Source organism: Elephas maximus, chromosome 27 (genome assembly GCF_024166365.1).
Source record: "Elephas maximus indicus isolate mEleMax1 chromosome 27, mEleMax1 primary haplotype, whole genome shotgun sequence".
NCBI classification, from domain to species: Eukaryota; Metazoa; Chordata; class Mammalia; order Proboscidea; family Elephantidae; genus Elephas; species Elephas maximus.
In genome coordinates this window covers 3,518,989-3,542,631 of record NC_064845.1, presented here as the reverse complement: position 1 = coordinate 3,542,631, position 23,643 = coordinate 3,518,989, and the positions used below count along the sequence as shown (strand labels likewise).

The 23,643-nt window shown below is 43.1% G+C and overlaps 1 protein-coding gene across 2 annotated transcripts in view; it reads left to right on the top strand.

Moving 5' to 3' along the window:
• Positions 1-8,466, top strand: part of STAC (SH3 and cysteine rich domain) — a 135,245-nt gene extending 126,779 nt beyond the window's left edge. For both annotated transcript variants that reach the window (XM_049870908.1, XM_049870907.1), the window contains exon 11: positions 6,622-8,466. In XM_049870908.1, coding sequence (XP_049726865.1) covers positions 6,622-6,720 — 99 coding nt within the window. In that variant the 3' untranslated portion in view covers positions 6,721-8,466. The remainder of the gene's footprint in view (positions 1-6,621) is intronic.
• The last annotated feature ends 15,177 nt before the right edge of the window (positions 8,467-23,643 follow it).

Genomic DNA, 23,643 nt, shown 5'->3' with positions numbered 1-23,643 from the left:
AGTGGCTCCTACCGACTCTCTGGCCTTATTCCCCAAGGAAAATCTTTTCTGGAAATGGGCTTCACACCCCGAATTCTGCACCCTCATGGTTGAACTGACAATCTGCTAGCGTGAAGGGAGGGATGAGGGACGCAACCCAGCCTCTACAACCAGACGTGTTCGGGACACAACATGCCTGAACCTAGAACCAACAGGGTCTGCCCCTAACTGTTCAGGAGAACGCCATAACGCCAGCCTAGTGCTTCACGAAGTGTGGTCTTTGAACCACCTGAATCAGTCACCTCAGAGCTTGTTAAAAATGCAGATACCTGGACCCTGCCCCAGACCTGCTGAGTCAGAGCCTCTCGGGTAAAGGTACGGCATCCTTTTACAGACTGCCCAGGTGTTCCGATAAAGCTGAAGTTTGAGCATGACCTTCAGTTCCATTATCTCACTTGAAGTCTTGTAGTCGTTGTGTGACAACTAAAGGCATTTTACTTCCTATTAGATGTGGATCAACAAAAGACACAGTGGTCTCCACCCCACATAAATTGTCTATTTTCAATCTTTATCATCAGTGTCCTAGCCAAGTCTTGAAACATGTCAGCCACTTGAAAGAAAAGTTACATGTAAAAGATCTACAATTAAGACCACATTTCAAAATTCGTCTCCACTTCAGTGTCTTAAATTACTTTAGGAGTAAAATTTCAAAAACTTTATTAAATGGGGGCGGGGGGAGGATAATGTAGGGAGAGTCCCTGGTGCAAATGGTTAACATGCTGCTAACCAAAAGGTCAGAGGTTTCAGTCCACCAAGAGGTAACTAGGAAGAAAGGCCTGGCAATCTACATCCCAAAAAACAGCCCTTGAAAACCCTATGGAGCACAGTTCCACTCTGACACGAATGGGGTCACCATGAGCTGCGATCAAGCATAACTGGTTTATAATGTAGTGAAAAGAACGTGGATTCTAGTGTTGTATAGAAATAGATTCAAAGTCTGTGCAGTCTTGGCAAAGTCACCTCTGAACATCAAAATTCTCATTTCCCACTTGAACTGGATGTGAGGGTTAAATGGGAACGCCTCTGTCAAGCCCCAGGGCGGTGCCTGGAACACCACTGGTGTTTAACAAAAATTATTTCCCTTTCCGCAGTCACCAGTCAGGGTGAAGCCTAAATAGGAAATTCATCTGCAATGGCCCATGACACCTCAAATCACCTAGTAGCCACCAGAAAAGAGCCAGTATGATATTTGTAACTCTAAAAATATAATAAGACAAATGATTATTTAGCTGAGAAATGGAAGAAAGTTGATTCTGAAAATAAACGCAATGTATGTCTTTATGATTAAATCACATTTCTGCCTCCGGGGTTAATTCATCTCACAATTATTACATTAAACTTTCACAGACCTCTTCTTTCCAAACGGGATTCAGTTATTCATTTGTTGTGAACTCAGCTAGAGTTTGCATTGACCCAAGAGTATGTTTTCTTTCTTTTTAAAATATTTTTTAAAATCCTTATTCAACTTTAAACACCATAGAAACATTTCTTTAAATTCCTCCATAGGCACTGGGGTTTTTTTTTATAGTTCCATTGTCTTTATAAAACTATTTTCATTTATTTCTTGTGTCCTAGCCAAGATTTAAAGGACACAATTATTTTAAAATTATAAAAGTAAAATACATTATTATGGAGAAAATTGGGAAAATAACAAAAATAAAGAATAAAGAAGAAAATACAGATCTCAGGTAATTCAGCTATCGAGGTGTAAGCAACCGAAACACTTCAACGTAATTTCTACCAGACTTCTTTTCATTCATATTTTGATATCCTATCCTATTTAGTTTCCCAAATTTTTTTTAACTTAGTCACTAAACATTCATCAAAACACAATTTTTATTTATTTTTCCAAAATATTTTATTGTGTTTTGCATGAAAGTTTACACAGCCAATTAGATTACCGCTTAACAATTTTTATACAGATTTTTCTGTGACATTTATTACAGTTCTCATGATGTGTCGGCATTCTCATTATTTCGTTCTGTTTGTTCTGTCTGCATTTATCTATCTTCCCTGCCCCTCCTTGCCTTGTCATCTTTGCTTTTGGGTAAATGTTGACCGTTTGGACTCCTATAGTTGATTGTTTACTGGAGCACATTATTCATGGGTGATATTGTTTATTTTATAAGCCAATCTATTATTTGGCTTCAGTTCCAAGTTTGAAGGGTGTCTTAGGGCAGTAGTCTCAGGTGTTCTTCTAGTCTCTATCAACCCAGTTAAGTCTGGCCTTTTTTAGGAATTTGAATTTTGTTCCACATTTTTCTCCCATTCTATCTGGGACCTTCAATCGTGTTCTTGGTCAGAATTGGTAGTGGTAGCCGGGCACCATCTAGTTCTTCTGGTTTCAGGCTAGAAGAGGCCATGAGTAGTGTGGGCTATTAGTGCTGTGGACTAGTTTCTTCTTTGAGTCTTTGGTTTCCTTCATTCTCTTTTGCTCCAGACGAGTAGAGACCAATAGTTGTATCTTAGATGGCCTCTCACAAGCTTTTAAGTCCCCAGACACTACTCACCAAACTAGGATGTAGAATGTTATCTTTATGAACTATGTTACGCCAGTTGACTAAGTTGTCCCACAAGATGGTCCTAAGCCTTTTAACTCAGTAAACCAATCTTCGAGACTTCTAGGAAGTCTCCATAACTGTGCCCCATGCGCTTTGTTATATATATGAATGTATATCCAGCACACTCAAACACTTCCACCTACTGTGTTTTATTTGCCTCTAAATGAATGAGAATGTTTCCAGCTCTGCCATTACCTCCTCAAATGGTAGGTTCTACACCTTGGGGGGTTATTATATATTTCTATCATCAGAATTTTAAATGTTTGACCTTCATTTCTGAGTTAGTGAAAGCTACTTAAGCCTGTTTTAAGCCATTTGTACTCATCTTATTTTTCAACTTCCCTCAACCTCTCATTTATTTACTCCAGCCTGTCCAGGAGGTACACGATGGGTGCAGAAATTCTCATCCTTACCAAGTCTCCCAAAATCAGATCACTCTAGCAATGCCACTTAGAAGGTGAAAAATAACTCAATACATTCAGCAAAGCAGGAATCTTTGTGCTTCTTGGCCTTCTATCTCAGAGACACGCCAAACAACTCCCCCATCACTTCTGTGGAGCGATGTTTGTCTTCCACTCTGAAACCTCGAAAGACCCAAGGGAAAGAGAAAGACGTAGCTTACACACGGCACACATTTGAGCCTTCAGTGGTTTACCGCTCCTGAGACTGACACTTATGTTCATGTAAATGATGAAGCACTCTTAGAATGACCCAAAAAGCCACAGGAGACCTCGATTGTAGTCCATTTTGTCTTTGTTCCAAGGCATGGGGCACTGGGGTAAGGATCTTAGCTCTGGTTAGGACTTCAGTTATCTGATTCCTTTCCCAGTGTTCTCGCTATGCAACATTTCCATAATACCATGTCTCTGTGTGTATATGTTGGTGAATTAGCTTCAGCCTTTAATTTTTTGTTATTTAAATACTTCAATCGAATCAATTTTATATAAGAACCTAAAGGAAACATGCACACAGGAGCATCTGTTAAGCTTTTCTTCAATGTTGACTGGTTGGACTTACATTAAGGATTGTTGAATTTGAAGACCATTTCAAAAAAGAAGAAATTTACTCTTTGACAGGTCTAAAATATAAATCCTCTTCTCAAGGCATTTTTGTGGGTTCTTCCAAGACATATACTACCTACCATCACTGGGGTCTCTCACCTGCGGTGTTTCTTACACAGATAAATGGCAGCTCTCGGCTTTTGGAAATCAGGTGGTACACTCTCCTTTTGGGGTCACCTTACCCATCAGGCTTTCACAGGATCTAACTGAACCCTGGGCCACTTCCCTCTCACAAGCGACCCACATCTGGCCTTCATAAAACAGTCGACACGCCCTCTGCTCTAAATATTAAAAACTAGTTGCCTTCGCGTCTACTCTGACTCATGGTGACCCCATGTGTATTAGAGTAGAATTGTGCCCCGTAGGGTTCTCAATGGCTGATTTTTCAAAAGTAGATCACCAGGCCTTTCTTCCAAGGCTCCTCTGGGTGGACACGAACCTACATCCAGTTAGCAGTCCAGCACAGTTAACCATTTGCACCATCCAGGGGCTCCTCGTAAAACTTAGTTCCTCTTTACCGAGCTGCTTTCCAGTCAAGTTTTTCACCCAGATTTCTCAAGAATGAATAAGATGCCAGTCCGTTGGATGCCCGCAGCCCCAGGGGCCACAAGTCTAGTTCTTTCAGTGCCCTATTAAACTCCCTTATTGTGTGTGAAAGAAGAGCCCACTGTGGTCGTTGCTCTCGGTGCCCTGCCCACATCCCTTTGGCTGGGTGGCTGTGCTTATCTCCAAGTTGCTTTGCTGCCTGCCAACACCTCACAAACCCTCGATGAGATAGATTGGCACAGTGGCCACGACAATGGGCTCAAGCATAATAACGATCATGAGGATGGCACAGGACTGGGCAGTGTTTCGTTCTGTTCTACAGAAGGTCACTGGGAGTCGGAATCGACTCGATGGCACCCAGCAACAACAATTCACAGCCACCCCCTCTTCTCCAGAGACTCTCCCTTGGTGGAACAGAAGCTGCTTCACTGAGAGGTCATGCCTCTCACCCTCCTCCTCAGGTCAGCCGGCGACCAATAACTGATTGGCATAGGGTACAAGCAGGGGCAGATTATCCAGTAGGCAAGGTAAGCACAGTGCTTACCTTGCTTACCAGATCATCTGTAGTGAACAATTTCACATTTTTTCACCGCTCCCAAGATTCTGCTTCTAGGTATGGCTGGCATCTGTCTCTCTCCCAACCCCACAGTACCTTCCTACAGAATAAGAGCCTCTTTTCAATTTTACAGCCCCTGACAAGGATGGATGACCCAAAGATGTGATGAAACCCACGTGCTATTGTTCATTACAGATTAGTAAGTAAGCACAAGTAAGCCCGTGCTTACCTTGCTGGTTGGGTAATCTGCCCCTGGGCCAGATAGACCTTTGCTTCAAAGTGGAGCAAGCTGTGGTACAACTCGTGCTTCAGAGCTCTCAGTGGGACCAGGCTGGGGCTAGTCCCAGCTGAGACCACATCCTTGCTTGGCTCTTTCCTGCCTTATCCAGATTCCCACCTCCTGAGAGCACCTCCTCAATAAATCACTTGCAAATCTCAGGGATCGTTTTTAGGGAATCCAACTTAGAACATAACCTACCATCTAGGGAAGCAGTTTGGATGGCAGAAACTCACAACACACTAATGGCTCTCTTTGAAAGCCTCTTCTAATTTACCTCTGGCCATATCCATTCGTGTCTGTGCTCATGAGTGGCAAGGATACCCAAATGGATATTTACCACCTTCTATGTTTGACTCGACAGCAGTGGCTGGCATGTAAGCCTGGAGCCCTGGGGGCACAGTCGTAAAGAATTTGGCTGCTAACCAAAAGGTCAGCAGTTCAAATCCACAAGTCGCCCCTTGGAAATGCTATGGGGGCAGTTCTGCTCTGTCCTATAGGGTTGCTATGAGTCAGAATTGATGCAACGGCCATAAGTTTGACTTTTAGTATGTTAGTCTAGCATAGGTGGTCTTATTTTCAAATACAAGAGGTGTTCACCTCTATTTACTTGGAGCCAGGACTGAAATAGCTTCCTTTGACTTTCTGATATTATATGGGGCACATATAAATTTCCAAGTACATGATAGGAGCCTACCAAATGGTAGCTATTATTTCGTTCTTTAAAATAATGTATTGAGGACTCCTTGCATTCCATATGCCAAACTCTGTGATAAGCATTCTCTCATTCTGTCCTCACAGTGATGCTTTAGGGGCCTTAGTATTCTTAATCTCATTTTATTTATCCTCATTCATAAAACTGGATCTCAGAAGCCATTCAATGCCTAGGCCTAGTTCCTAACCCAGGTCTGCGTAATTCTTTATCAAGCCTCTTTCTTACAACCAGGGCTTCAAACCAGTTTGAACCAGTTCAGTCATGGCCGAGGCAGTGAAACGAGAACAGACTTGAATTTTTTAAAATTTGGGTGATCTGGAGCCAGAACCAGAACAGAAAAAATTACAGGTCAAAGCCCTGGAATAGGAGACTCAGAAGAGGCATAGTGAGCCCTTTCAGGACCCTGATGCGTGAGATTGGATTATTGCCGGGGCTGAGGAGAGGGACACACATTCAAAGTGGTGCAGTCGGCCGCCATGTTTGAGCAGGGCACCGCTGTTTCCGACTCTGCACAAAATCCAACGGGCAAGAGATTTGGTTGCTATGCAACACATACACTGTCTTTCTTTTCTAAGATGGAGATCAAGTTTTTAACAGGTCTTCAACCCATAATTTTTCGCATATGGTTCCAGTTCATTCACATTTTAAAAATCTGGCCTGTTCCAGTGTCATTGCCTCAGCCATGACTGAACCAGAAAGAACCAGTTTGAAGCCCTGCTTACAGCACTACAATTCCCCACCATACAACTGCTCTCCCTTTTCCAGTTCGGTGTTACCGTGGCCTCACTCAGCGGTGATTCAAGCTCTAGGTTCTAGCTTTTTCTTGTTGACACTAAAGTCTTTTCATTTTTTTCCTCGGCATTCAGATCTGTGTGACCTCTGAAGAAGAACAAGATGGCTTTATCAGAGTTCTCAGTGGAAAGAAGAGAGGCCTGGTGCCCCTCGATGCCCTAGAGAACATCTGATTGCTGGCCCCTTCTCCTTGTGCAGTAGGCAAGCTCTGCCGGTGATGCTGTCTGCTTCATCTCACACCGTGTCAATCCCGAGGAGTTGTCGCACTGACCCTGCCACCCAGGAAACAGTGAGACAAGACTGGAGGAACTGAGAGACTGTGGAGTAACAGCAACAAAACAGAGGGGCCATCGGACAGCACCTCCAGGGTACGGACAAGGCTGAGGGAAGTCTGCCAGCAGAGCTGAGTTCCACAGCTGACATTAGCAGCAGGGCTATTACCCACTACTGTCCCCCAGGACTCGCCTCCCTCTCTGTCCGCGTGGCGTAAGCTAACCTGCTGGAGTGTGCCCCAGTGTGCATTGTAGCCCCAACGAGAGGCTCAGATACATGCAGCCAAGTGCGATTCTGGTTCCCAGTACAAGTCAGTCAGCATCATTACATTTCAGACCCCAAGCAGTCTCTCTGAAGAGCATTTCCAAGGCCTACTTTCCAGCCCCCGAAATTCCACAGTACCCCAGGGCCCCCTCACTTTGCAACTCTTCTGTCTTCCAAGTAATCTTGGTAGTGTGCATTGGATGGGAGCTCCAAGGTGACATGGCATGAACTGGGATGATCTTATCTTCCCAAGATTGTTGGCAGCAGACCTGCCTGCTGCTGTAGTTACCAACAGAAGAGACAGAGTAGGATGCCAGGCAGCGTGGAGGTAACCCATCATTCATAGGTATAAGGGGTGAAGGGAGCAGGTGGGAATAAGATAGCAAAGAGCCCTTATTTATTGAATCTTATAAGATCCTTTCAGGTGTGTTCTCTCAGTCAACACACAAAGGCCACGGAGTCCATGCCCAAAGGAGAGGGAGCTGGGAAGATAATGTGGCAAAAGTCTCACTGATGAGCTCCATTTTCATTCTACAACCTCTGTGTTTGGGGCAGCATTTTTCCTTCATGCCATCCTGCAGGACTCCCTGCTAGAGGCTGAGCCCATCTTGCAAGTAGCCAGGAACACAGAGAAGAACCAACAACAGCATCTTAGAAGAAATGTAGCCAAATTGGATTCCATTCTTCTTTAAGGCAGTATATTATACCCTAGGGCAGTATATTACACCCTAAAAAAAACCCTAGCAAATGGAAAAGAATCCTTAATGCTTCAAGCAGAGGGACTCGGGGCCTGTTTAGCATCAACTAGTTTAGGGGAATCCCTATTACTCTGTACTTGTACTAATGTTTACAAGAATACAATATACTGTGATGCCTTTCTCCTGGAGCCTCCTCCTAGCATTCTAACTTGCATCCTATTAGTCATTAATAAGGCTAAATTTCAGTTCTCAATGACCTTGGAATCAGTGTCGGTTTGGTTTATCTTGTTACAGAGCAATAAAATCATTAGCGCAATTGGTTTTCAAAAGGACCTAAATGGATGCATCCTGTGCAAGCAAGCATTATTTTCCAAACCAAAGCATCGTGAGTTTCCATTTACTTCTTTTGTTAATGCTCAGCATATAGGCGGGAACTGAGACAGGATGGCGGCTGCCTGTTTCCTAGTAGTTTGGATGCCTTACCCTCATTTTAAAGCCAGCAAACAGAAGATCCTCCCTCTATGTGATACGACATGCAAAACCAAGTGTACTGAGTCCAGATGGACTCTGTGAGAGCCCATGTGGATGATATGACTGCCTTTCTGTAAAAGTGAATGCTGGAGTGCAAATGCTCTTTGCCTCAAATTCAATATTCCATTTAATAAAGACAACACAGTGGCTGGAAGGAGCATAGAATAACGTGTCCTGATCTCTTCTCTCTGGTGGGATATCCATTGACATGTAGCGTGTTGGGTATAGTGGCATCATATCATATGCACATTTAATTTGCACAAATTCAATTTTACGTGTTCAGCAAACAGAAAATTTCCTTTATTTACTCCCCGTTGGGGAAATACAATAAAAAAACAAAAGCTATTGCCAACCCAGAAAACCTCTCCACAAAAATGTAAGAGAAAGAAAAGTTTTATTATTGAATAAGCATTAAACCAGAATATGATGGACGTCACAGGCAATCCACTGAAGAGATTGCAAAGTAAGAAATCTTACCCTTTATATAGCAGCGTGGGTACAGCCCATTATTCATGTTTCAAGATAAAATTGCTGATTTCCCAGTATCTTTATGGCAAGATACCTTAGGCTATGCTAATCTCCTTCCAAAAAACTGGGGGGAGGGGAGACAGAAGTGGATTATCTGGAGTTATATTTTAAAGAAGTGACTGCCAGGCCCTTGAGTTAGCACCTTAGACATATAGACTTCAAAAGACAGAGAAAGAATTTACAAGTTATCTACAGTGAATTCTGAAAGAACAGGGGAGAAGAGTAGCCTCTTCCCTTATTTGCAGCAGGGAGAATGAAACCTCTTGTTTTCCATTTGGATTTGTCCTGGAATCCCCTCTGTCCTCTCCAATGAGATCTTGACCTCCACAATCCCAAAGAAAGGGAAGGCCACAGCTAACAAGCAAAGAGAAACAGAATAAATTAATCATCGGTTTTTGAGTTTCCAAGGGCCCAAGTCCCGAATCATGAAGGGTAATTTAGGGGATTTTCAAAGGAGTTTCATGTGTGAATTATTTTTGCCTGCTTTCTTTTGATCTTAACTGATAATAAGGTATAGCTCAGTTGTATTCCTGTTGCCACACTCTCCTCTGGCTTCCCATCCTTCAGGCACCACTCCCAACCAAGTGCCTCAGCGGTAGTTAAGGCACCCTTCACTGAATAAACACAATAAGGGAACGAAGTGAATCGTAGGTACCGAAAACCTATTCCATGAAAGAAAAAGGGAATCAAGGGAAAAGAGGATAAGGCTGGGAAGGCATATGTGGCAGAAGATGAAGTGTTTTCTAGGAACTTCCAAACAGAGGAATCAAGACCCCTGGAAGGCCCGCTGTCAGCTAGTAGGATGTCCCACTCAATGCAGACAACATTCCCAGTCATGTGCTGGAGTGATGAAGGCCACAAACTACTCATCCCTAAGGAGCACTCCATGAAAAATGAAATCTGCTACAGAATTCCAGAGTCTGAACGAAACAGACCCATCAGGTGCTGGGCTATGAAGACCGTCGGGCCGCCTGATGGGTCTGAGTGCCTGTCTGGGGTGAAGAGCAGGACGAGATGACCACCAAGGCCCTTTTGGTCCTGAGATTTCACCCTTTTAAGATGTAAGTTGGAGCCCTGGTGGCGCAGTGGTTGAGAGCTGGGCTGCTAACCAAAATGTCAGCAGTTCAAATCCATCAGCTGCTCCTGGGAAACCCTATGGGGCAGTTCTACTCTGTCCTATTGGGTCACTATGAGTTGGAACAGACTCAACGGTACACAACAACAACAATAAGAATTAGGTTTTTACCATCTTAGTCTAAATCCTTAAAATCCTTACAGATAAGCAAAATGCTAATGTCTTTGTGCAGAGAGTTAGTTGGGAATAATTTTTGGAAATAGAACAACTAAGGTTTTGAGGAAACTTGTTTCTCTGCTCTAAACCACCCAACATTTTTTTTTTTTCATTTTTAATTACACAATCCTATTTTCATTCATGGGAGCCCCTGGGTAGCACCAACAGTTAAGCGCCGGACTACTAGCCAAAAGGTTGGTGGTTTGAACCCACACAGAGGCGCCTCGGAAGACAGGCCTGGCGATCTGCTTCTGCAACATCACAGCCTCGAAAACTCTATGGAGCAGTTCTTTCTACTTTGTACACATAGGGTTGCCATGAGTTGGAATCAGCTCAAGGGCAGCTAACAGCAACACTTGTGTCCACGCTCATTGTTACTGTGTGCCATCAAGTTGATTCCGACTCATGGCGACCCAATGTGACAGAGCAGAACTGCCCCATAGGGTTTTCTAGGTGTAATCTTTACGGGAGCAGATTGCCAGGTCTTTTCTCCCACAGAGTTACTGGTGGGTTTGAACCACCAACCTTTCAGTTAACAGCTTTACCATTGCACCACCAGGGCTCCTGTCCACAGGCATACCTACTGTGTAAATTTCCATATTATTTTCTTCTCATTTGTATACATAATTCACATATATTAGAGTTTTACATGGATGAAATCATACCTCATGTACTGTTCTGCAATTTGTTGTTGTTGTTTTGGGGAGAGTAGGAGGGATTTACTTCATTAAATGTCTTAGAATTCTTCCCAAGTTGTATGCACACGTCTTTATTCACTACAAAGCCCTGGTGGCGCAATGGTTAAGAGCTTGGCTGCTAACCAAAAGGTCAGTGGTCCAAATCCACCAGCCACTCCTTAGAAACCCGCTACTCTGTCCTCTAGGGTAGCTATGCGTTGAAATTGACTCGACAGGAATGGCTTTGATTTTGGGGTTTGGGTTTTATTCACAACAGTCCTACAGTATAGACTTTATAGCACAATATTGCTTGCTTAATAGTTCTTATCCCACCATCTCTTTCACATTATTTTGAGCCTACCTATTCTATTACTTCTGTTTATCTTTCTGCCAGTATATTACAACATCTTAAAGACAAAGAGCATACATTGTTTATTTTCCAGTCCAAACAAACGTTACCTCCAGCTCCTAATGCAATGAATGGCACCCAGTGGGTGCTCAGTCAATATTTGACAAATGTATTGAGTTGTTCCTTTCCTCTTCCTAACTGACTTGTATAGGTGGCACTTGGGTAACTAGCGAGGTGCCCCCAATCAAGAATGGAATGTAAGATGGACCCAGTGACTTAAGGTATAAAATCATCTAGTAAATCAAATGATGTGCAATGTCCCCTTAAGGGAAGAGAGTGACTCCAAGTCCACAATATCTGCCCCATGATATTGGCCAATCAGAGGATGGAAAAGTCTCAGAGGCAGTGAACAGTGTCCATCTCCACACTGCCCAGTGAATGACGTACCATGCTCTCGGGATACACAATGCCTTGTCTGCTTGGCAGTGTTAGAAGAATTAGCCTCCCCCCAAGTGGGCTTTGATTAAACTGGCAAGTCACAGCTAACTCCATTTTTCTGACAAAACTGTGGCCTTCTTTCAGCCTTTCATTAACTGTTTTGGTACTTTCTCAATTTCCATTTTGGCCCTGCCTTCACTTGCCACCCATCTGTCAGTTTGTTGTACTGTGGTGGCATGCATGTTGCTGTGAGCCTGGAAATTATGCCACCAGTATTTCAAATACCAGCAGGGTCACTCAAGGTGGACAGGTTTCAGTGGAGCTTCCAGACTAAGAAGGACTAGGAAGAAAAGCCTGACGATCTACTCCCAAAAATTAGCCAATGAAATTCTTCTGGGTCACAACCGAATATTTTTCCTTATAGTGCTAGAAGCCAGATTCAGAAGAAGATGTGGGACGAGGGATATCATATACATGCCAAAGCTGGACAATGAATAAGGAAGACCGAAGAAGAATTGATGCCTCTGAATTATGGGGTTGGCGAAGAATATTGAATATACCAAGGACTGCCAGGAGAATGAACAAACCTGTCTTGGAAGAAGTACAGCCAGAATTCTTAGAAACGAAGATGGCGAGACTTCATCTCAAGTGCTTTGGACTTGTTAACAGGAGGGACCAATCCCTGGAGAAGGACACCATGCTTGATAAAGCAGAGGGTGAGTGAAAAAGAGGAAGACCCTCAATGAGATGGACTGGCACAGTGGCTGCAACAGTGGACTCAAACATAACGATTGCAAGGATGGCACAGGACAGGGCAGTGTTTGGTTCCGTTGTACATAGGGTTGCTGTGAGTCAGAGCCGACTTAATGGCACCTAACAACAACAACATAGTGCTGGAAGCTGAGCCGCCTAGGTTGGAAGGCACTCAAAATACACAGTGGCCACAAAAAATGAACTTGAGCGCACCAACAATTATGAAGATATCACAGGATACAGCAGCATTCCGTTCTTTTGTACATGGTGTTACCGTGAGTAGAAGCTGACTTGACAACTAACCGTAACGTATTTGATCTGAGTAAATGGTAGAGATGAGAGTATCAGTGCACTATTTCCAGGACTGGCAGGTTGCAAGAAACATTGCCATGAAAAATACAAGGAGGCCCAGAAAAGTGGCACTCTGCCTGCTCCCAGTCACCAGAACAGTGACTTCAAAAGTAATCCAGATCACGTGGTAAGGGGCCACCTTCCTGACCCAGTAACCTGCATGTTTGAAAGACTGTGGGTCCCACTGATATCCACCATGCTGAAGCCAACAGATTTCATTGTTCCTGTTCTCTGTGCTTCACTAACACCCAAGATCACCTAAAGCTTAGCTCCAGCTGAGCTTACTTATATCTGATTAAATTTGACTATCATGTGATTATATTTTTCAATAAAGTGGTAGCTTGTTGAACAAGGGGATGGTGTCTGAATCATCTTTCCAAATCAAGAACAGGGAGGGACTGGCGCCAAGCAGGGAGTCAATAGAAAGGTCTTGGATTTCTATGAGTGAGTAGATGATTTCAAAGAAAAAGTCCATGGAAAGTAAATGGCCTTTTATGTGCAATTTCTTCATGCATTTCAGGAAAAGAATTTCAATCAGCAAGTGTTCATTCTATGCCTTTTCCATGATTATCATTCTTTTAGAAATACTTTCTTTCACTGAATAATTTGAAGTATCCAAAAGCACACCATGTAGTGACAAGAGTGGACCTGGGTTTGAATGAAAGTCCATCACTTGCCAGTTCAGTGATGTTAGGAGATTTCTTGGCTGCCCTGAATCTCACTTTCCTAATCTGTAGATTGAAAATAACAATAGTCTACACCTGCTGGGTGGCTGAGAGGATGTTTAATATGTGGCCAAAACCATTATCCCATGTCCATTACATTAAAAAAAAAAAAGTTAACTTGCCTTTTGAAGTTATATAGAAGGGGATTGTGGTAGCCAGCCTCCAAGGTGGTTCCCCAGTGACCCTTACCTTGTGGTGTTCTTGCCCTGGCATAGCCCCTACCACATTGAATCAGAGCTGATCCCGTTTGACCAATAAAATCCAGTGGGAGTGATCCTACAACCAAAAAAGTCCTTGCAACTCTGCCTTCATCTCTTGCAACACTTACCCTTGAGTCCTGGAGCCACCATATAAGAAGTCCATCTACCCTGGGCCTACCATACTGGAGAGATCCAGTGGGGAGACCACACTTTCGTCAGCTGAGGTCTCAGATATCATGGAGCAGAGATGAGTCATTTCCACTGAGCCCTACTCAAATTGCAAATTTATGAGTGAGATAAATGTGTGCTTTTTTTAAGTCACAAAGTTGTGGAGTGATTTGTTATACAGCATTAGACAACTGGAACAGGGGCTTGTAATGTGAGCCAATGTGAGAAGGGAGAAAGATACTCTTTCTGCACCACGAGGTCCAAAAGCTTTGCAACCATCGAGCATTGGCAGGCGGTTAAACCTCCAAGTGTAGGATGGCTACTGTTCCCTAGAGATCTAGAGTCATCCAGACTGAAGTGAGAAAGCAAGCCACTCCTCATAGCACAGATCACTAAGGATTCTTCTCCATGCACACAGATTTTAGGTGTGAGAGCTTTTCTCTTCCTCTTGCCCATTTGTGGAAATGAAAAGAACAAGGCCCTGAAGGTTCCCAAGACTCAAGAAAAGGCTGAAGGAAGGGCCAGTGTCTGAGAATGAAGATGAGGTGAAGACCTCAGGACACAGGCTCTGGTGAAGGGTTAGGGTATGAGAGATAAGTGTTAATACAAAGGAAAAAAAAAAAAGATGGTCCTATGGGAATGTTCTTCAAAGCGTGAGGGAACAGTCGTGAGCCCCCACCTCTTGCCACTGCTCCCAGCTTAGGGGTGATACAAATATAACTAGGCCAGCCAGTTATGCCCTGCCCTTTACCCTCAGTGCTCTAGACTTGGATTCTATCACGTTGTTCTATCATGGCAAATTCAAAATGAAGCACTGATTAAAACTTCCTCGTGGCACAGTAGTTAAGAGCTCAGCTGCTAACCAAAAGGGCAGCAGTTTGAATCCACCAGCCGCTCCTTGGAAGCCCTATGGGGCAGTTTTACTCTATCCTATAGGATCGCTATGAGTCGGAATCAACTCAACAGCAACAGGTTTGTTTGTTTTTGCTTTTTGATAGTGCTTCAGAAGAGGAGGAGAACTTCCTTCACTCTCCTCATTAGCAGATGTCTGAGGCACCTTTAACATGAGCAGTAGGGCTGCAAAGAAAACCCATGTGAAGATGTCTAGCTGGCTACCTGTAGGGTTGATTTACTGACCAGCTACCCACCAAATATACACGCACACATTCTCTCTGTCTCTGTCTCTCTCTCACCTCCATCAAGAGGAAGACTCCAGCATCTAAGTTACACATTTAAAGCAACTAGTGGGGTGGTATGTGGTAGGAGCTAATTAGAGTGAGCCCTATTTGCCATTAAAGTGAGAAAAAATCATTGGGAAGGTCACAATATGTATAGATGGCTCAGAGCCAAGTATGGCTAAAAGGCAAAAAGCAATCATTGAAGTCCAAAAATTTTGTCCAGTCCCTGATTTCTCCAAGGAGAAGAGAGCCAGGAAGGAAACCTATGGACTGACCCAACCAAGAGCCAGGCCCAGGCAGAGACGCAGCTGTGAAAAATTGCCTGTGATCAAATAGGAGCATAGATTTATATAAAGTGAACTTGGCTTCTTTACTCAGGACTCTTCAGAGCCTTTAACTTGCTAATGTTCATGGTGAAATCTCCAAAAGAGGGACTTAGAACTGTGGAGTAGCTATCAGCATACCTAGAAGGGTAGCACAAATTGTTAAAGGCTCGACTACTAGCCGAGCAGTTGGCGGTTTGAACCCACCAAGAGGAACTTCGAAAGACAGGCCAAGCAATCTACTTACAAAAGGTCACAGCCTTGAAAAAACCCTATGGAGCAGTTCTACTCTGCACCCATGGGGTCTCCTTGAGTTAAAATTGACTCAACGGCAACTACCAACAACCACAGAACAACGTGCTAAAGAGCATAGTTTCGAAAATGCTGCAGTAGAGAATTCTCATGTAATATGGTCCGCCAAATATTCCCGATAAAACCTTTCCCTACATCTCACTATAATACCAAAGAAGTATTGAGAAAGACAAAAGCACACAATCATAGTGTCTCAGGAAAAGACAACTGTCAGCGCAGTCAGTGAGACAGAGGCATAATATGCTGACCATGCTTTCTAATCTGGATTTCTAGACTAACAGCTATGGTTTTTTGAGAAAAACATGTTTTTGCTCAGTGGTCAAAACGAGGATGTGAAACCATATGCCCTGAGGGGTCTTAACCAAGAGACCATGTGTGCCCCTGAAAATTTACGTACTCTGAAAGAGTATTGTCTGGGTACTGTTGCCAACAAGATATTTTTGCAAGATAGACAAAGAAAATACATGTAAGCATCTTTTGACCGGGATGTAAGCATCTTGTGACCGGGATGTAAGCATCTTGTGAAACTATCTGTAATCACTATGCTATTAATAACCAGTAACCAATCGGAATGTAATTATTACAATATTCATTGATTTTCCTATAATTGCCCTCCCTATGATTTGGTTCCTCTTTTTACCCCATAAGAATACCTGTACAATGAAACTGCCCCAGGATTACCTGGCTCCATTTTCAATGGGCCACATAATTCCCCAACTGCAATTATTTTAAACCCTTAATAAACCTCTCTGTTTTAACTTGAAACAGTGTTCAAGTTTTTATCTACAGCAATAGTAAAAGTTAAGGTGAAGAGACAAATCTACTTTGGAAGCTGAGTCTGCAGAAGGGTAGGAGAAACAAAAACCTGTGTGCCCAAGGGGTGAAAGACTCATAAGAAAGCCTAGTTTCATCTTGCTGTGGTAGCTGTAGCAAATATGACCTGCAGGGAGTAGGCTGTATAAATCTGGGAATAAAAGAAAGTTTAGCATTGCCCAAAATAGCATTCCTGGGAAACTGAGTAAGCCAGTACGCTCCACAGATTTACCTCTAAAAATAACTCGGAGAGAAAATTAAAACTCATTTAATGACATCCTGTAACTGTCTCTTACATTTTGCTCAATTGCCGTTCTGTTGGGTGTTTTTTACAACACCTGGTGTTTTTGACCCTCAGAAGCTGTTTTTTCTTAGCTTCCAACAAGGAGTTTTAAATAGTCCCCAATCTTCCTGTGGGCAGTAGAACTTAAAACTGTACCTTGAAATTTTAGCAATCTAACTTTAAAAAGTGACAGTTTTTTCCCCCACCTCATTACCCAGTTTAAATAGCTTCCAACCAAACCAAGCCAAACCCTCTGCCATCAAGTCGATTCCAACTCACAGTGACCCTATAGGAGAGAGTAGAACTGCCCCATAGGGTTTCCAAGGAGCAGCTGGTGGGTTCAAACTGTGGATCTTTTGGTTAGCAGCTGAGCTCTTAACCACTGCACCACCAGTGCTCCTAAGCAGTTTCAGGGCACGAATTTTCCTCTGAGTTCAGATTTGACCATCTTAATGTAACTCGTGACATTTTCAGAAATTTCTAAGTATTTCTTAATAACAGTTTTGATTTTTTTCCCTTTGATTTTTTTATTTCCACTTTGTGTGTATGTGTGTGTCTGTGTGTGTTATTAAACCATTGTTGAGTGAATTGTGGTAAGAGATTATGGTCCATAGAGTTTCTGGTTGAAGGAATTAACTGACATTTTCTTTTGAACTCTAATGTATGATCAGTCTTTATAAATGTTCAGTGTATGCTGGCAGAAAAAGAAGGAACAGTATTCTCTGCAGCATATAAAGTTCAATACATACCCATTAAATAAACACTTAAAGTACGTAGATCATCTGGGTTCTCATTTATTTTTACTCATTTACGTAGCAATAGTAACCAGTACAGCACAGAAGGGAAAAGGTTGCTTCCTTGGAAGAGGTATCTAATCAGGAGAGAATTGTGGGAAACAAGGAGAATGTAGCATGCTTGGGGTGATTCCAGTAGGTGAATGAACCCAGGAAGTGGTTTATGGGGCATCATGAAATATGGATGAAGTCAGTCTTCTCTAGGGGTTCTACTTAGGATTGGGGGAGGGAAGAGAGTTAGTATTCGGGGAGCTGAAACAAAAAGGAAAGCACTCCTAGGAACAAGAGAGTAAGCAGGCTAGAAATGAAGGAGGCTTGTAACTAAGTGGCAGAGCCTACAGCCACACAGGACAACAACACGAGACCCATGGATAAGTCGGGGTGAGCTGAGCATCACAGCAAGGTCAGCCAACCTACTGGCAGCAACACCCCAGCACCGTGTGTCACAGCTCCTCGGCCAATGCAAAGCCTTTTTTCCAGTAATGTTTGTCCTCAGAGCCAACCTGAAACCCAAACCATCTTCCTAAGATAGGACTTTGACCCTCCTGCTCAAAACCTTCAATAAGTCCCTTAGGGTTACAGGAGCAAGGCCAGTCCCTGCAGTGGAGTCTTCTTTGGTGGCCCCAGACCAGCTCCTCTGAAGCTGCAGGGCACCAACCAGGTCCACTCACTTGGCCTCTAGTACTTGACGCTTGACCATTGGTAATTTCTAAAATACATTTCAGTGAGTAGATTCTAATCTCCTTGAGGGTAGAATGCTTGCATAGATGGCCTTGCAGAAAGAAACATAGGTGAACTGTCTTTGCTATGAGCACAAAGAATACCACGCAGTACTGGTATCATCCCCTCCTGGACAGAGCAGGAGAAAAATGTAGGACAAAATTCAAATACACAAAAAAAAGACCAGACTTACTGGTCTGACAGAAACTGGAGGAACCCCCAAGAATATGGCCCCCGGACACCCTGCTAACTCAGAACTGAAGCCACTCCCGAAGTTCACCCTTCAGCCAAAGATTATACAGGTTTAAAAAACAAACAAAAACACAAGTGAGAAACGTGCTTCTTAGCTCAATCATGTGGATGAGACCAAATCGACAACACCTGTCCAAAAGCAAAAATGAGAAGGTAGGAAGGGACAGGAAAATGGGATGAATGGAAAGGGGGAACCCAGGTCGGAGAAGGGGAGAGTGCTGACACATCATGGGGATTGCAACCAATGTCACAGAACAACTTGTGTATAAATTGTTGAACGAAAAATTAATTTGCTCTGTAAACTTTCACCTAAAGCACAATAAAAAAAGAAAAGAAAACTCCCCAGGACCATCAGTCATTACCAGCACAACGTGCCATCTCTTAGCATGTTCGAGTTCTGGCACTGAAGAACAGGGCGGATCATTCAGCAAAGCCCACCAAGATAGAGATCAAACTCAGGAACTGCACTAGAGCACTGACTTCGTCCTTCTCCTTGGCGGGGACCTGCAGCTCCAGCCCCAGTCACAGATCCATCACCACTCCTGCAAAGCAACTTGAAGATCACCTGCTGACGGGGTTGCCTCCACAATGCCCCTTTGTGTGTCTACCTTCCTCTACCACCACCGCTTTTACAGGCAGCTCAGGTTAGGTGTGGAACTGGGGAGAAAGAGCAGGAATTGTTTGCTGTATTCGTTTCCTAGGGCAGCCATGACGAATTACCACAGCTGGGTGGCTTAAAACAACAGAAATGTAGTCTTTCACAGTTAAGACAGCCCTAAGTCCAAAATCAAGGTGTTGGCAGGGCTGATTCCTTCTGGAGGCTCTGTGGGAGAATTGGTCCCGTGCCTTTCTCATAGCTTCTCGGGTTGCTGGCAATCTTTGGTGTTCCTTGGCTTGTATCCATACCACCCCAGTCTTTGCCTCTGTCTTCACATGGCACTCTCCATATGTATCTCTGTGTCTCCAAACCTCTCCCTCTTTGTATTGGATTTGAGGCTCACCCTAAACAGAATGGCTCATCTTAACTTGATAACATCTGCAAAGACCCTATTTCCAAATAAGGTCACATTCACAGGTATCAGAGGTTAGGACTTCAGCTTATCTTCAACTTGAGTGGCACAATTCAACTGACGATATTTGCATTTTATGATTTTTAAGTTTTAAATTATGATTCATACTAAAAGAAAAAAGTATTAAATAAGTCCACGTCTTAGATTAAGTGTAAGACATGCATCAGCACCCAGAGGGAGGAACTACAAGCCTTTCGCCCTGATGTTCCCACGAACTGTCCCAGCCCCCATGCATTGTAGTTATTAAGGACTAGTGTAAGTTCTGGAGTCCCTGGTGGTGCAAAGGGTTAGAGTGGTCAGTTGCTAACTGAAAAGTTGGAGGTTTAAATCCACTCCGATATACCTTGGAAGAAAGGCCTGGCTATATACTTGTGAGAAATCAGCCACTGAAAACTATGTGAGCACAGTTTTACTCTGACACGCATGGGGTCCACATGACTCAGACTTGAGGTCAACTATAGTTGATGTTTTTGTTTGTTTATTTTGTTTTGTTTTGTTTTTAACTAGTAAGCTCTTGACTCTGACTTGGGTCCCAGTCCTGGCTCAGTACTCACCAGGTATATGAATTTACAGCCCGTTTCCTGTCCAGTAAAATAGGTATCAAATAATGTCCCTCGATTGGCATTGTTTAGAGAATTAAATATAAAGATCTCATATAGGTTACAGAATCTTGGTGACACAGTGGTTAAGAGCTCTGTTGCTAACCAAAAAAGTTGGCAGTCCGAATCCACCAGCCACTCCTTGGAAACTCTATGGGGCAGTTCTACTCTGATTTATAGGGTCATAAAAAAAAAAAAAAAAAAGTTTTTTTTTTTTTATAAGTCAGAATCAACTTGATGGCAATGGGTTTGCTCTTTGATTTTATGGTTTATATAGGTTGCGGTACATACTAAGTGCTCAATAAAACAGATCTATAAACATACATCATGTATGCCAAGAGAATAACCTCTCTGAACCTACCTATTATAACTGATTGCTCTTTAAGCCCCGCCAAGACTTCCTGCCTCATTCTGCTCTATAAGTGAGGCAGTCGTTTGTCTGTCTCTCACTAGTTCATAAACAGCTTAAGGGAAGGGACTGTATCCTTTTCACAGTTTCAGCAGTACCCGCCATACAGTGGGTACTCACCACACATTTGTGGAACACACAGTTGAATCCCTGTTTTCCTTGCACCCAGCACGGTTCTGTACAAACAGCGAATGTTCAACAACTGCTTGTTAGATTACATTTAATTTGCCTCAAAATGAGATCCCATCTGGGGTATTTTCAACCCTTGAAACCGCGACAGGATTACTTGGAGTCTTAAGTTATGACCTGGAAAAGTCTAAAGCCTCCATCACAATCTCTAAAAATTCCCAAGACTTGCCACCTCCTGTTCTTCATTTCCTCCCTGTTCCTACACCCATGCAAGCCATTGTTAAGCTGCACTATCTCCAGCTAGATGCAAAATTCAGCCTCCTCATCATTGTTCACAAGAGAAAACCATTCTCATCAGTCAAGGACTTAGTGCAGGAGAGTTGACCTGAAGATATCAGCTAAAAGGTCCAAAAAGGATTCATGGCACATGGTTGTCCACCACCACACCAGCCCGCCTGCTCCCCAGGAGCGCCAAACCATGTCATTTAAAGCAGAGTATTCTTTCCACGCCTTTCTTCACTTAACCCGTGGCTGTCGAGTTGATTCCGACTCATAGACGACCCTATAGGACAGGGTAGAACCGCCCCACAGGGTTTGCAGAGAACAGCTGGTGGATTCAAACTGCCTACCTTTTGGCTACAGCCTGGGCTCTTAACTATTGCACCACCAAGGCACACCCAAATGTATCAAAGTGCTCGACAGAACGAGGGGTCTTCCTTTTAACAAGATCTGCTTTCTGCAGAAGGCCTCAGACAGCAGTTAAAATTATAAGCAATAAAAATATCGTCTTTACACAACAGAGAATCCCTGATGGAGCAGGAGAAAAGTGGGGTGCAGACCTCAAATGCTAGTAAAAAGACCAGACTTAATGGTCTGACTGAGACTGGAGGGACCCCAGAGGTCATGGTCCCCGGACTCTCTGTTAGCCCAAATCTAAAACCATTCCTGAAGCCAACTCTTCAGAAAAAGATTAGAATGGACTATAAGACATAAAATGATACTGGTGAGGAGTGTGCTTCTTAGCTCAAGTAGACACATGAGATTATGTGGGCAGCTCTTGTCCGGAGTCGAGATGAGAAGGCAAAGGGGGCCAGGAGCTGGTTAAATGGACATGGGAAATACAGGGTAGAGAGAAGGATGTTGCTATCACGTTGCAGGGAGAGCAACTAGGGTCACATAATAATTTGTGTATAAGATTTTATATGAGAAACTGACTTGAACTGTAAACTTTCACTTAAAGCACAATAAAAAAGTAAAATATATATATATATATACTATCTTTATTTACTAAGGGAAGCCTCCATTTAGAACAATACCTCAGAGAAGGGTCAAGGGTTTTCCCCTCCAGACCCCAACCCTGGTGCCTTCCCAAGGGGGCACATCTTCTTCCTCAGCATCTCTGGAGGAAGGACACCTCTTTAATGCTCTCAGTATGAGCAACAGCGCTCAGCCGACTGGAATGCGCCTTCGCTGCGCTCATGTAATCTGTTTAACGCCTGCCTCGGAAAGTTCCACAGTTCCAGCTCCTCAGCTGACTGTTAGCGTTGATGAGATGCAAGTACCTGCTCGTTCTCTTGCTTACTAATACCTTTCTTTTTGGCTGAACATAAAAAAAAATTTATTGAGTTTCTGGTTGGGGATTTGGATAATCACATCAAATAAAGCAATTTTTAAAAGTCATCTTTCCAACGTACCACAGACATGGAAACAGTGAGGGATCCTTGGTAATTGTTCACTCTTGGAGGAAGAGAAATTATATCCCTGACCAAACAGCAGAAATGGGATGCCCTGAAACACTGAGGTTTTACTGCACACGTAGGTGTCTTCTTATAGCGCCTTTTTAATATGCCTCCGTTTTCTCTAGAAGCCCTGATGACTCAATGGTTAAGGTTGGTAGTTCAAACCCATCCAGTGGCTCTTCCGGAGAAAGCCCTGGAGATCTGCGCCCGTAAAGATGACAACCTAGAAAAGCCTGTGGGGCCATTCTTCCCTGTCACACGGGTCTCTACGTAGACAGCACCTAACATGTCTATACTTCAGTTCCCTGTGGCTTCCGGGCAGTTTCCCTTCACAAGAATGCAGTTGTTGTTGTGTTCCCACTTACACAATCTTTCACCAAGGAGTATAATCGTTTCACAAATGCACAAGAACAATAACAACACTATCTGCTCTCATAAAATTACGGGTGTACCACCAACCTAACTGTGTACTCCAAAATATAATAGCTATATTCCTCAAAATGTTATTTTATCTTTATTTTACTTGTATTGACACTTCGTCACAAAAAGAACACACTAGTAAACACAAATGATACAGCTGTTAAACTCTAAGACAACTCATAATGATGATACAGTGAGAAGAGAATGGATTTTTTACATATACAATCAACCTAGGTTCTGGTCCTGATTTAGCCCCTTACTAACTTGTGACCTTGAACAAATTACTTAACTTTTCTGAGCCTCACATAATAACACCTCCCTGGAAGGATTGTTGAGATAACTAAATGAAGTATTGATGTGAAAGGGTATAATGTAGCCATTGATACAGAAGAGACTCAACAATTTTTTGCAGTTGTCCCCCAAGAGTCGTATTTTCCTATTAAGAAGCTATTGGACTATTGGAGCTTGTTAACTAAAAGACTCCATTCTATGATATGGTAGATATTGTTGGAATATCTTTGTTCATGATGTGAATAGTTAATCATTAATAAACCGGTGGTAGTATACGCTAGTTCCCTCTGGTTCTCCAGTTAAAGTTATCTGGACACCACTGTAAAGCAGAACACGCCAATGATTGGCCCAAGCCCCTGTTGACTGCCCCCACCCCCACCTTCAAGAGCCATTGGCAAAATTCTTTATGCTTATATGGTCCCTATTTCTGAAACGCTCAAAGCATTTTTCCAGAGATTAAATCAGGGCACTTGTATGACCCTAGTTAATAAATGTCAAGTCTTCAATGTGAAACCTCA